Here is a 14,626-nt window from a genome sequence, read left to right on the forward strand (position 1 = left end):
TCAGATCAGATGATCTCATTTGGTTTTAGTTTAAGTACTGGTTATTCTGAAGGAAACTCTGATCAGATGATCTCATTTCGTTTTCCATAGCAGAAGGAAGCAGACAGTGTTTGTGTAATATTGTTCAGTTTCATTAAGCCAACACCAGTGCACATTTACATGTTCATGTCTTCCTGTTGAAAACAATGAGTCCGTGTCAAATCATTACATTTACACTTTGGTGTGTTGGATTGAGTGAAGTTGGAAAATGTTATGCAATGCAGTGTTCTGAGAATACTATTAGCCTGTTCTTCAATTGAATAGAGAGGGCAGGAATAGGATTCGACATGGTATTGAATGTATAGATTTATTATACATTCAATACCATGTCTGATCAGAGTAATTTATGTGTCGGGGGGCTGGGGTTAGTTGGTTATACCTGGAGTACTTCTCCTGTCTTATCCAGTGTCCTGTGTGAATTTAAGTATGCTCTCTCTAATTCTCTCGTTCTCTCTTTCTCTCTGAGAACCTGAGCCCTAGGACCATACGTCAGGACTACCGGGCATGCTGACACCTTGCTGTCCCCAGTCCGCCTGGCCTTGCTGCTATTCCAGTTTCAACTGTTCTGCCTGCGGTTACGAAACCCCTACCTGTCCCAGACCTGCTGTTTTCAACTCTTAATGATCGGCTATGAAAAGCCAACTGAGAGACCTGAGCCCTAGGACCATACGTCGGGACTACCGGCCGTGGTGACTCCTTGCTGTCCCCAGTCCGCCTGGCCTTGCTGCTATTCCAGTTTCAACTGTTCTGCCTGCGGTTATGGAACCCCTACCTGTCCCAGACCTGCTGTTTTCAACTCTTAATGATCGGCTATGAAAAGCCAACTGAGATTTATTCCTGATTATTATTTGACCATGCTTGTCACTTATGAACATTTTTGAACATCTTGGCATGGTTCTGTTATAACCTCCACCCGGCACAGCCAGAAGAGGACTGGCCACCCCTCATAGCCTGGTTCCTCTCTAGGTTTCTTCCTAGGTTTTGGCCTTTCTAGGGAGTTTTTCCTAGCCACCGTGCTTCTACACCTGCATTACTAGCTGTTTGGGGTTTTAGGCTGGGTTTCTGTACAGCACTTCGAGATATTAGCTGATGTACGAAGGGCTATATAAAATAAAATTGATTGATTGATTGATTATACTGAAAGATAATAAATCTGGCTTGCGGAAGTATTCACCCCCCATGGAATTTTTCCTATTTTGTTGCCTTACAACCTGGAATTTTGGGGGTTTGTATCATTTGATTTACACAACATGCCTACCACTTTGAAGATGCAAAATATTTTTTTATTGTGAAACAAACAAGAAATAAGACAAAATAAACAGAACTTGAGCGTGCATAACGATTCACCCCCCCAAAGTCAATACTTTGTAGAGCCACCTTTTGCAGCAATTACAGCTGCAAGTCTCTTGGGGTATGTCTCTATAAGCTTGGCACATCTTGCCACTGGGATTTCTGCCCATTCTTCAAGGCAAAACTGCTCCAGCTCCTTCAAGTTGGATGGGTTCCGCTGGTGTACAGCAATCTTTAAGTCATACCACAGATTCTCAATTGGATTGAGGTCTGGGCTTTGACTAGGCCATTCCAATACATTTAAATGTTTCCCCTTAAACCACTCAAGTGTTGCTTTAGCGGTATGCTTAGGATCATTGTCCTGCTGGAAGGTGAACCTCTGTCCCAGTCTCAAATCTCTGGAAGACTGAAACAGGTTTCCCTCAAGAATTTCCCTGTATTTAGCGCCATCCATCATTCCTTCAATTTTGACCAGTTTCCCAGTCCCTGCCGATGGAAAAACATCCCCACAGCATGATGCTGCCACCACCATGCCTCACTGTGGGGATGGTGTTCTCGGGATGATGAGAGGTGTTGGGTTTGCGCCAGACAAAGCGTTTTCCTTGATGGCCAAAAAGCTCAATTTTAGTCTCATCTGACCAGAGTACCTTCTTCCATATGTTTGGGGAATCTCCCACTTGGCGAATACCAAACGTGTTTGCTTATTTATTTCTTTAAGCAATGGCTTTTTTCTGGCCACTCTTCCGTAAAGCCCAGCTCTGTGGAGTGTGCGGCTTAAAGTGGTCCTATGGACAGATACTCCAGCCTCCGCTGTGGAGCTTTGCAGACCCTTCAGGGTTATCTTTGGTCTCTTTGTTGCCTCTCTGATTAATGCCCTCCTTGCCTGGTCCGTGAGTTTTGGTGGGCGGCCCTCTCTTGGCAGGTTTGTTGTGGTGCCATATTCTTTCCATTTTTTAAATAATGGATTTAATGGTGCTCCGTGGGATGTTCAAAGTTTCTGATATTTTTTTTATAACCCAACCCTGATCTGTACTTCTCCACAACTTTGTCCCTGACCTGTTTGGAGAGCTCCTTGGTCTTCATGGTGCCGCTTGCTTGGTGGTGCCCCTTGTTTAGTGGTGTTGCAGACTCTGGGGCCTTTCAGAACAGGTGTGTGTATATATACTGAGATCATGTGACAGATCATGTGACACTTAGATTGCACACAGGTGGACTTCATTTAACTAATTATGTGACTTCTGAAGGTAATTGGTTGCACCATATCTTATTTAGGGGCTTCATAGCAAAGGGGGTGAATACATATGCACGCACCACTTTTCCGTTATTAATTATTTAGAATTTTTTGAAACAAGTTATTTTTTTTCACTTCACCAATTTGGACTATTTTGTGTATGTCCATTACATGAAATCCAAATAAGAATCCATTTAAATTACAGGTTGTAATGCAACAAAATAGGACAAAACGCCAAGGGGGAAGAATACTTTTGCAAGGCACTGTACATGGCGAGGCGTGGCTTAACGTGACCACACCCCCGAGTAGGGTACAGACGTGGTGGACTCCCTTTACTCCCATGTTCAACTGCCTCCTCTACTCATAACCAGACTCCCTTTACTCCCATGTTAAACTGCCTACTCTACTCATAACCCGACTCCCTTTACTCCCATGTTCAACTGCCTACTCTACTCATAACCAGACTCCCTTTACTCCCATGTTAAACTGCCTCCTCTACTCATAACCCGACTCCCTTTACTCCCATGTTCAACTGCCTACTCTACTCATAACCAGACTCCCTTTACTCCCATGTTAAACTGCCTCCTCTACTCATAACCAGACTCCCTTTACTCCCATGTTAAACTGCCTCCTCTACTCATAACCAGACTCCCTTTACTCCCATGTTCAACTGCCTACTCTACTCATAACCCGACTCCCTTTACTCCCATGTTCAACTGCCTACTCTACTCATAACCAGACTCCCTTTACTCCCACGTTAAACTGCCTACTCTACTCATAACCAGACTCCCTTTACTCCCATGTTCAACTGCCTACTCTACTCATAACCAGACAACCGCTGTGTTATTCTTTATATCATTCTAGAAACATTTTGCTTGGTTTGGTCGTTTTTTAACATACTTCCACGTCGTCTTAATCAACAACCTACGTCATACCTAAAAAACACTTTTGATTCTAAACGTAAAAATGTTAGCATGAACGGAGACTGTCGCACGGAATGTACGTCATGATTATCAGTCAGTCGATACCAATGGACTTTTTTCAGCTAGCTATTGTTAGCTAACTAACCCTGCTTTTATAGCTAAGATGCCGAAAAGCTGTTGCGTACCGTTTTTGCTTGAACATTAGTAGGAGAAATAGACCACCAAATCAAGTTTCATCAACTGCCCAAGGACCAGGTTAGACGAACCGCGTGGTTTTTCAGGCTTTACACCGCAATGATGATGATGATGGAAATCTGTGGGCTGAGGGTACCCTACTCGGGGGGCGTGGTCACATTAAGCCACGCCTCTCCATGTGTATCTATAGGATTCATCCAAGTCCTTTTCAGAAGCATATACAACAGAAGACATTTAGTGTGTTTCTCTTGAGTCCCTCTGCCTTACCCATTTAGTGTATTTCTCTTGAGTCCCTCTGCCTTACCCATTTAGTGTATTTCTCTTGAGTCCCTCTGCCTTACCCATTTAGTGTATTTCTCTTGAGTCCCTCTGCCTTACCCAAATGAGATAAAGTATGCCTCACAAATGGCTCCCTGTATAGTGCACTACTTTTGACCACATCCCTATTGGGGCTGTGGATTCATTGGCAGTGACTAGGAACAGTATGGAGCCCATTCACTATGTGATGGATTAGTGATGTTGGTCTTTTTAATGTGCACGACAGCCTGTCAATTACATCTAGCATTTCATAACCAGCTATCGGTATGGGGACATCTCTCTGTAGCCGATCCCAGCTTTAATCCATTCAGATACTGTTGCAGAAGCAGCACCTGGGGACATAATATTTCAGATGGGAAAGCTCCTATATCTGTCTGCAATGATATTTTACATTTTTAATCATTTTAGCAGACGCTCTTATCCAGAGCGACTTACAGTTAGTGAGTGCATAATTTATTTTCTTTTCATACTGGCCCCCCCGTGGGAAATGAACCCTGGCGTTGCTAGCGCCATGCTCTACCAACTGAGCTACACGGGGCTACATTCATGATATGAATGTTGTTGATACAAACTTGCTTCACAGGTAGGATATACGTAAAAGTACATTTGATGGACGTTATCTAGGCTAAAGGCCTACACAAAGCAAGAGTACAGGCCTAGCCTTACAGTATATCTGTTACCAATGACCAACCTGACTGTCCCCTGCCAGCTCTACAGCCCTACACTATATCTGTTAACAATGACCATCCTGACTGTCCCCTGTCTCAGTGGTAGTACGTCTTGACGGTCTCGGTGGCAATACGTCTTGACGGTCTCAGTGGCAGTACGTCTTGACGGTCTCAGTGGCAGTACGTCTTGACTGTCTCAGTGGCAGTACGTCTTGACTGTCTCAGTGGCAGTACGTCTTGACGTCTCAGTGGTAGTACGTCTTGACAGTCTCAGTGGCAGTACGTCTTGACTGTCTCAGTGGCAGTACGTCTTGACGTCTCAGTGGTAGTACGTCTTGACGGTCTCAGTGGCAGTACGTCTTGACAGTCTCAGTGGCAGTACGTCTTGACGGTCTCAGTGGCAGTACGTCTTGACGGTCTCAGTGGTAGTACGTCTTGACGGTCTCAGTGGCAGTACGTCTTGACGGTCTCAGTGGCAGTACGTCTTGACGTCTCAGTGGTAGTACGTCTTGACGGTCTCGGTGGCAGTACGTCTTGACGGTCTCAGTGGCAGTACGTCTTGACAGTCTCAGTGGCAGTACGTCCCCCAACACAACACTACGACTTAATTCCTCCCTGCTTCTGCTCCCTCATAGATGATGATGTGTATACTGTAGTGCTATTTGTTGTCTTATGTAGCCTACCCCTGGCTGTACAATCAGTTTCTCTGTGTTTGAATGTAATATGACTTGTTCCGGTCATCACCAACAACGACTTTCTCTCTGGCTGCGTTCAGACAGGCAGCCCAATTCTCATCTTCTTCTTTTGACCAATCACATCGGCTCTTTTCAGAGCTGAAAATATCACAATTGGGCTGCCTGTCTAAACGTAGCCTAGGCGTCTGCTTAATGATTCAAATGTAGCCTAAATGTAGCGCGTCTGTGCTGCAGGTGTGGTGGAGGGGAACGTGGCTGCGGTCGAGGCCTACAAGTCCTCCGGCGGTGACATCGCCCGTCAGATGACGTCGGACGAGGTCCGTCTCCTGAACCGTCCCTCTGCCTTCGGCGACGGCTTGACCCTGGTCCACCTGGCCATCCGCTTCCAAAGACAGGACATGCTGGCTGGCCTCCTCACTGAGGTAAAGCTACGTTTTAAATACATAATAGACCAGACCCTGATCATTTTCCCCACATGGACCGACTAGCTATTTAGAACAGTACCAATTGTCCTAATGGCTCAAACGTAATGTGATTACAAGTCAGGGAGACAAAAAAAATCAGACTGTACTCGTTCGTCACAAATCAGACATCTTGAAATCCATCCTTATGTTTTCCAGGAAGAGGGTTGAAGGGAACGCTTTCAGTTTTCACCACAGTGCTACTGACAGGAGATTAAAAGGTGTAAAATCTTAAATGCACAGCAGTGCCCATATAACAAGGCTTGACATTCATTTTTATTTTGCAAGTAGGACAGAATCTTTTACTCCAAATGCTCAAGTCAGTTTGTTGAAGATAAATGTCTCTTAACATCATGTTTCCATCATTGTAATGATGCAAGGAACTATTTTACCAAATGGAAATGTGTTCCTGTCTTTATCACCACCAGAATGTTGCCTACACTCTGCCTATTGGCTTCTGATGCATAATCAAGCCTGTCTCAAAATACACCTGGAGGATTTGGTAGCCTATGAAATACTGCAACATTACAATTACAACCAAATACTTTTTATGTCTTTTTATAAAAGAATTCCCTCCAGGGCTCGAAATTTAATGGTGGCCTGTCGTCCCTGGGACGACATAAAATATATACGGTTCAAAACAGACACTGGGACAGTTCTGGGACCACATCCAAAATTCATACAACCACCGCACATATATTTTTTTAAAGCAATGAGGCTGACGCAACGTATCAGACCGTTTTAGCTTAAAATGTTGCAAAAGTTTTATTTTTTATTTTTTCAAATCATAAGCTCAACAATACGCACATGGCTGTAGGCTATGCGCGAATGTTCCAAAATGCAATTAGCGGGAACATTGTTCTCAATGCGTGAGCGGTTTCACGTGACGGAGATGAAAATATCTGTTCGAAGTTAAGAAAGGGGAGATCTAAAGGTGCGTTAACTAGCATGGGTCACTAATGGGACTAGGATTATGCCTTTGGCTGCTGGACCATAAAACAACGTTGATTTGAAAACCAATAGAACATGAGAAATGCTGGTTTCAATGGCATATTCGACTAGGTGAAAAATCTGTCGTTGTGCCCTTGAGCAAGGCACTTAACCCTAATTGCTCCTGTAAGTCGCTCTGGATAAGAGCGTCTGCTAAATGACTAAAATGTAAATGTAAATGTTTATTAAATAATTGCCTCAACATTTCTATGGTCGTATTTTGACTAGGCTACTTTGAAACAAAGTAAGACATGCTTCATAAAATGACATACACTACCGTTCAAAAGTTTGGGGTCACTTTAGAAATGTCCTTGTTTTCCATGAAAACATACATGAAATGAGTCTGAGTAGGAAATATAGCAAAATGAATAGGAAATGTAGTCATCGACAAGGTTAGAAATAAGGATTTTTAATTGAAATAATAATTGTGTCCTTCAAACTTTGCTTTCGTCAAAGAATCCTCCATTTGGAGCAATTACAGCCTTGCAGACCTTTTGGCATTCTAGTTGTCAATTTGTTGAGGTAATCTGAAGAGATTTCACTCCATGCTTCCTGAAGCACCTCGCACAAGTTGGATTGGCTTGATTGGCACTTCTTACGTACCATACGGTCAAGCTGCTCCCACAACAGCTCAATAGGGTTGAGATCCGGTGACTGTGCTGGCCACTCCATTATAGACAGAATACCAGCCCGACTGCTTCTTCCCTAAATAGTTATTGCATAGTTTTGGAGCTGTGCTTTGGGTCATTGTCCTGTTGTAGGAGCCCAGTTCACATCACACGTGTTGCGTCATGTGTAAGAACAGCCCTTAGCCATTGGCCAGATACCACCACCCCCTCGGGCCTTATTGGTTAAGTATAGGATATGACAGGATTAACTTTAATGTCCCGAGGGGTAAATGGTCTTAGACGTAGTACTGCTGTATACAAAATAGACACGGGTCATTACACACTCAACATAATACGTACGCTGCACATTACCCCTGTCATAGGCTATTTAATGTGCTGGAGGACAATGTACAGACTGAATTTAATCTCGGGTTCAGGACAGTGTATACCATGAATCTAATTGCAGTGGAATATTTTTGGACAATGAGGCTTTCTTTGGTTAAAGAAAAAAACTAACAAACAAAAAAACTTGTATGCATTCACTAACTGTAAGTCGCTCTGGATAAGAGCGTCTGCTAAAATGACTAAAATGTAAATGTACAGTGGGGAGAACAAGTATTTGATACACTGCCGATTTTGCAGGTTTTCCTACTTACAAAGCATGTAGAGGTCTGTCATTTTTATCATAGGTACACTTCAACTGTGAGAGACGGAATCTAGAACAAAAATCCAGAAAATCACATTGTATGATTTTTAAGTAATTAATTTGCATTTTATTGCATGACATAAGTATTTGATCACCTACCAACCAGTAAGAATTCCGGCTCTCACAGACCTATTCGTTTTTCTTTTAAGAAGCCCTCCTGTTCTCCACTCATTACCTGTATTAACTGCACCTGTTTGAACTCGTTACCTGTATAAAAGACACCTGTCCACACACTCAATCAAACAGACTCCAACCTCTCCACAATGGCCAAGACCAGAGAGCTGTGTAAGGACATCAGGGATAAAATTGTAGACTTGCACAAGGCTGGGATGGGCTACAAGACAATAGGCAAGCAGCTTGGTGAGAAGGCAACAACTGTTGGCGCAATTATTAGAAAATGAAAGAAGTTTAAGATGACGGTCAATCACCCTTTGGTCTGGGGCTCCATGCAAGATCTCACCTCGTGGGGCATCAATGATCATGAGGAAGGTGAGGGATCAGCCCAGAACTACACGGCAGGACCTGGTCAATGACCTGAAGAGAGCTGGGACCACAGTCTCAAAGAAAACCATTAGTAACACACTACGCCGTCATGGATTAAAATCCTGCAGCGCACGCAAGGTCACCCTGCTCAAGCCAGCGCATGTCCAGGCCCGTCTGAAGTTTGCCAATGACCATCTGGATGATCCAGAGGAGGAAGGTCATGTGGTCTGATGAGACAAAAATATAGCTTTTTGGTCTAAACTCTACTCGCTGTGTTTGGAGGAAGAAGAAGGATGAGTACAACCCCAAGAACACCATCCCAACTGTGAAGCATGGAGGTGGAAACATCATTCTTTGGGGATGCTTTTCTGCAAAGGGGACAGGACGACTGCACCGTATTGAGGGGAGGATGGATGGGGCCATGTATCGCGAGATCTTGGCCAACAACCTCCTTCCCTCAGTAAGAGCATTGAAGATGGGTCGTGGCTGGGTCTTCCAGCATGACAACGACCCGAAACACACAGCCAGGGCAACTAAGGAGTGGCTCCGTAAGAAGCATCTCAAGGTCCTGGAGTGGCCTAGCCAGTCTCCAGACCTGAACCCAATAGAAAATCTTTGGAGGGAGCTGAAAGTCCGTATTGCCCAGCGACAGCCCCGAAACCTGAAGGATCTGGAGAAGGTCTGTATGGAGGAGTGGGCCAAAATCCCTGCTGCAGTGTGTGCAAACCTGGTCAAGACCTACAGGAAACGTATGATCTCTGTAATTGCAAACAAAGGTTTCTGTACCAAATATTAAGTTCTGCTTTTCTGATGCATCAAATACTTATGTCATGCAATAAAATGCTAATTAATTACTTAAAAATCATTCAATGTGATTTTCTGGATTTTTGTTATAGATTCCGTCTCTCACAGTTGAATTGTACCTATGATAAAAAATGACAGACCTCTACATGCTTTGTAAGTAGGAAAACCTGCAAAATCGGCAGTGTATCAAATACTTGTTCTCCCCACTGTATCTCCTGTAGCAAGTCTATTAGTCTCAACTTGAATTCCTTTAACTGGATAAAACCGTCAAAATTCAAAATTCTGTAGGTTATTCCAGGAGCAGCAGTGTGCCAGAAAATTAAAAAGGTTTCTTGTCATAATGAGTCTCTCCTCCCCTCCCTCCGTCCCCCCCGTGCAGGTGTCCCAGCAGGCCGGTTTGTTGTCATAATGAGTCTCTCCTCCCCTCCCTCCGTCCCCCCCGTGCAGGTGTCCCAGCAGGCAGCGAAGTGTATCCCTGCCATGGTGTGTGGTGAGCTGACGGAACAGATCCGCAGGGAGATCGCTGCCTCTCTGCACCGACGCAAAGGAGACTTCAACTGTTACTTCCTCTCTGACCTGGTCACCTTCACACTGCCCGCAGGTGACCCACCTGCCCTGTCTCTACCGCACACCGAGCCGTTTGTCCTCCGTCGTTCCTCGGCGATGATGAATTGACGGTCAACACAAAGCCGTAGGCCAAGTGTCAGAGGGGAGATTGTTCATCGTGATAAAAATGTGCAAAAAGGACGGAAATGTTTGATCCAGTTTCTAGTTGTTCTGTATATAAAATACATTTGTGAAGTATGTTTAAGTGTATGAATAAACATAATGTAGGCTGTCCTTGTAGGTACAGTAGATCGTCGTAGTGAGGGAGAGAGAGACTGCATCCAGTCTTTTCCCGCCGGCATAATATCTTCATTGAGATTTTAGAGACGTGCACTTAATTGTACACACCACACACACACACACACACAAACACACACTAACACACACTGTAGAGTTCCTGGTTGGTATTCTGTTTCAGAGCAGCCTGCGAGGGTGAGATGAAGGATTGTGCAGGGTTCAGCAGAAGATTTGAAATGTATTTCTGTGCAGGCGGAGCTTGGCTTCAGGCCACTACAGTGAGAGCTCTCTGTCAAGTCGGTGTATTCACTATTGAGCCAGATAATGGCCACCAGTGTTCTCGTCGGTGTATGCAGTTAACCATGCAGCTACTGTCCTTTCAGAAAGTATTCATACCCCCTTTGATTTATTCCACATTTTTGTTGTTCCAGCCTGAATTCAAAATGGATTAAATATTTTTTTTTTCTCTCAACCGTCTACACACAATACTCCATAATGACAAAGTGAAGACATGTTTTTTAGAAATGTTTGCAAAAGGATTGAAAATGAAATATCTCATTTACATAAGTATTCACACCCCTTTTTCTCTGACACTCCAAATTGTGCTCAGGGTGCATCCGATTTCCTTTCATCGTCCTTGACGTCACTGCATCACTTCGTTTTGAGTCCAACTGTGGCCAATTTTAAATTGTTTGGACATGATTTAGAAAGAAACACACCTGTCTATATAAGGTCCCACGGTTGACAGCGCATGTCAGAGCAGAAACTATACCATGAAGTCCAAGGAACTGTCCGTACATCCCTGAGAATTGTGATGAGGCATATATCTGGGGAAGGGTATAAAACCATTTCTAGAGTCTTGGAAGTTTCCATCATTGGGAAATGGAAAGAATATTGAACTGCCTAGACTCTGCCTAGAGTCCGACCAAACTGAGCAACCGGTCAAGAAGGACCTTGGTCAAGGAGGTGACCAAGAACCCAATGACCACTGATAGAACTACAGAGTTCCTTGGCTGAGATGGTAGAACCTGCCAGAAGGACAACAGTCTCTACAGCACTTCACCAATCTGGGCTTTATGGGAGAGTGGCCAGACGGAAGCCACTCCTGAGAAAAAGGCACATGACAGCACGCCTGGAGTTTGCAAAAAGGCACATGAAAGACTCTGAGCATAAGGCAAAATATTCTGTGGTCTGATGAGATAAATTGAAACATTTTTGGCCTGAATGCAAAGCGCTATGTCTGGAGAAAACCAGGCACAGCTCATCACCCGTCTAACACCATCCCTACCGTGAAGCATGGTGGTGGCAGCATCATGCTATGGGGATGCTTTTCAGGGACTGGGAGACTGGTAAGGATGGAGGAAACGATGAATGGAGCCAAAGACAGGCAAATCCTTGACGAGAACCTGCTTCAGAGTGCAAATGACTTTAGACTGGGGGGCGAAGATTTACGTTCCAACAGGACAATGACCCCAAGCATACAGCCAAAGCAACGCTGAAATGACTTCGGAACGAGAATGCCAAAGCTCAGACTTGAATCCCATTGAAAATCTGCGGAAAGACTTCAAGATTGCTGTTCACCGCCGCTCCCCAGCTAATTTAACAGAGCTTGAGAAAATCTGCGAGGAACAACGGGAGAAAATCCCCAAATCCAGATGTGCAAAGCTGATTTTGACATACCCAAGACGACTCAGAGCTGTAATCGCCGCCAAAGGTACTTAACCAAAGTATTGACTCAGTGGTGGGAAAACTTTTGAAAACGAGATATTTCAGTATTTAATTTTCAGTAAATTAGTAAAAATGTCTAAAAACACGTTTTCACTTTGTCATTATGGGGTGTTGTGTGTGTGTGTAGATGGGTGATTAATTTGTTATTTCATCCATTTTGAATTCAGGCTGTAACACAACAAAATGTGGAATAAGTCAAGGGGTATGAATACTTTCGGTGTGTGTGTGAAGAGCATTTTTACTGTTCAGTCACCGTTGGTAAAATGTAGACCATTTTATGGAGCGGCATTACAAGCATGTATTTTCTCACTGCTGCTATTCTCACCATGACCGTTTTGATTTGTGGTGGTGGTGTTAGGCAGGCAATCTAGGCAAATGGGAACAGGGGGGCATTTGAAATCGAGCTGATTTTTTAAATATATTTGCAGTTTTAAAAAGTCACGTAATTCCTCGCTATCTCTCGTCGTGTGTGTTCCTGCAGACATAGAAGACCTGCCCACTGCAGTCCAGGAGAAGCTGTTTGACGAGGTGTTAGATCGAGACGTACAGAAAGGTAAAAAGATCTCAAGAGGATTCTTGATATCTCCTGGATATTTCTGAATATCTCCGTCAACCCCATGCCGGGATACATACTGTATGTTGTAGATTTACCATTAGAATCAAATATGTGTTAGATATGAGGTGTGTGTGTGTGAACCTTTTGCGTCCGTCTCTCAGATGACCAGATAAAGTGATGGAGAGGAGCTCCTTTTAGGAGCCACAATCTGCTCCATGAGAGTTAACTGTGTGCCATATATACACTGAGTGGACAAAACATTAGGAACGCCTTCCTAATATTGAGTTGCACCCCCTTTTTTCCCCCCCCCATCAGAACAGCCTGAATTCATTGGATCATGGATTCTACAAGGTGTCGAAAGCGTTCCACAGGGATGCTGGCCCATGTTGACTCCAATGCTTCCCACAGTTGTCAAGTTGGCTGGATGTTCTTTGGGTGGTGGACTGTTCTTGATAAACACGGGAAACTGTTGAGCGTGAAAAACCCAGCAGCGGTGCAGTTCTTGACACACTCAAACCGGTGCGCCTGGCACCTACTACCATACCCTGTTCAAAGGCACTAGAAATATTTTCTTGCCCATTCACCCTCTAAATGGCACACATACACAATCCATGTCTCAATTGTGTCCGGGCTTAAAAATCCTTCTTTAACCTGTCTCCTCCCCTTCATCTACACTGATTGAAGTGGATTTAACAAGTGACATCAATAACCTGGTCAGTCTGTCATTGAAAGAGCAGGTGTTCCTAATGTTTTGCTCACTCAGTGTATGTTAGGTGTGAATGTTGTGGGTGGTCATTCTACATCAGTCAGTCTTTCAAATGAGCAGGTAAAAAAGAGAAGAGCACTCCTTTAGGAGCCCCAATCTGCTCCTCTCACCAGTTAGCTAGTTACCTCACCCCCCTCCCCTCTCACCAGCTAGCTAGTTACCTCACCCCCCTCTCCTCTCACCAGCTAGTTAGTTACCTCACCCCCCTCTCCTCTCACCAGCTAGCTAGTTACCTCACCCCCCTCTCCTCTCACCAGCTAGCTAGTTACCTCACCCCCTCTCCTCTCACCAGCTAGCTAGTTACCTCACCCCCCTCTCCTCTCACCAGCTAGTTAGTTACCTCACCCCCCTCCCCTCTCCTCTCACCAGCTAGTTAGTTACCTCACTGCCCTCTCCTCTCACCAGCTAGCTAGTTACCTCACCCCCCTCTCCTCTCACCAGCTAGTTAGTTACCTCACCCCCCTCTCCTCTCACCAGCTAGCTAGTTACCTCACCCCCCTCTCCTCTCACCAGCTAGTTAGTTACCTCACTGCCCTCTCCTCTCACCAGCTAGCTAGTTACCTCACCCCCCTCTCCTCTCACCAGCTAGTTAGTTACCTCACCCCCCTCTCCTCTCACTTGCTAGCTAGTTACCTCACCCCCCTCTCCTCTCACCAGCTAGCTAGTTACCTCACCCCCCTCTCCTCTCACCAGCTAGCTAGTTACCTCACTGCCCTCTCCTCTCAGCAGCTAGCTAGTTACCTCACCCCCCTCTCCTCTCACCAGCTAGTTAGTTACCTCACCCCCCTCCCCTCTCCTCTCACCAGCTAGTTAGTTACCTCACCCCCCTCTCCTCTCACCAGCTAGCTAGTTACCTCACCCCCTCTCCTCTCACCAGCTAGTTAGTTACCTCACCCCCCTCTCCTCTCCTCTCACCAGCTAGCTAGTTACCTCACTGCCCTCTCCTCACCAGCTAGCTAGTTACCTCACCCCCTCCCCTCTCCTCTCACCAGCTAGTTAGTTACCTCACCCCACCCCCCTCTCCTCTCACCAGCTAGTTAGTTACCTCACCCCCCTCTCCTCTCACCAGCTAGCTAGTTACCTCACCCCCTCTCCTCTCACCAGCTAGCTAGTTACCTCACCCCCTCTCCTCTCACCAGCTAGCTAGTTACCTCACCCCCCTCTCCTCTCACCAGCTAGCTAGTTACCTCACCCCCCTCTCCTCTCACCAGCTAGCTAGTTACCTCACCCCCCTCTCCTCTCACCAGCTAGCTAGTTACCTCACCCCCCTCTCCTCTCACCAGCTAGTTAGTTACCTCACTGCCCTCTCCTCTCAGCAGCTA

At 45.2% G+C, this 14,626-nt stretch overlaps 1 protein-coding gene across 1 annotated transcript in view; it reads left to right on the forward strand.

The window, feature by feature from the left end:
• Positions 1 to 12,535, forward strand: part of LOC311117898 (ubiquitin thioesterase ZRANB1-like) — a gene marked incomplete at its 3' end in the record, with an annotated part of 35,885 nt that extends 23,350 nt beyond the window's left edge. The window contains exons 3-5 of the mRNA XM_084192800.1: positions 5,594 to 5,781; positions 9,859 to 10,012; positions 12,464 to 12,535. Of these exons, the coding sequence (XP_084048926.1) occupies positions 5,594 to 5,781; positions 9,859 to 10,012; positions 12,464 to 12,535 (414 nt within the window). The remainder of the gene's footprint in view (positions 1 to 5,593; positions 5,782 to 9,858; positions 10,013 to 12,463) is intronic.
• Between the last annotated feature and the right edge of the window lie 2,091 nt (positions 12,536 to 14,626).

This window comes from Coregonus lavaretus (assembly GCF_964263955.1).
Source record: "Coregonus lavaretus genome assembly, contig: HAP1_SCAFFOLD_4326, whole genome shotgun sequence".
In the NCBI taxonomy this organism is placed as follows: domain Eukaryota; kingdom Metazoa; phylum Chordata; class Actinopteri; order Salmoniformes; family Salmonidae; genus Coregonus; species Coregonus lavaretus.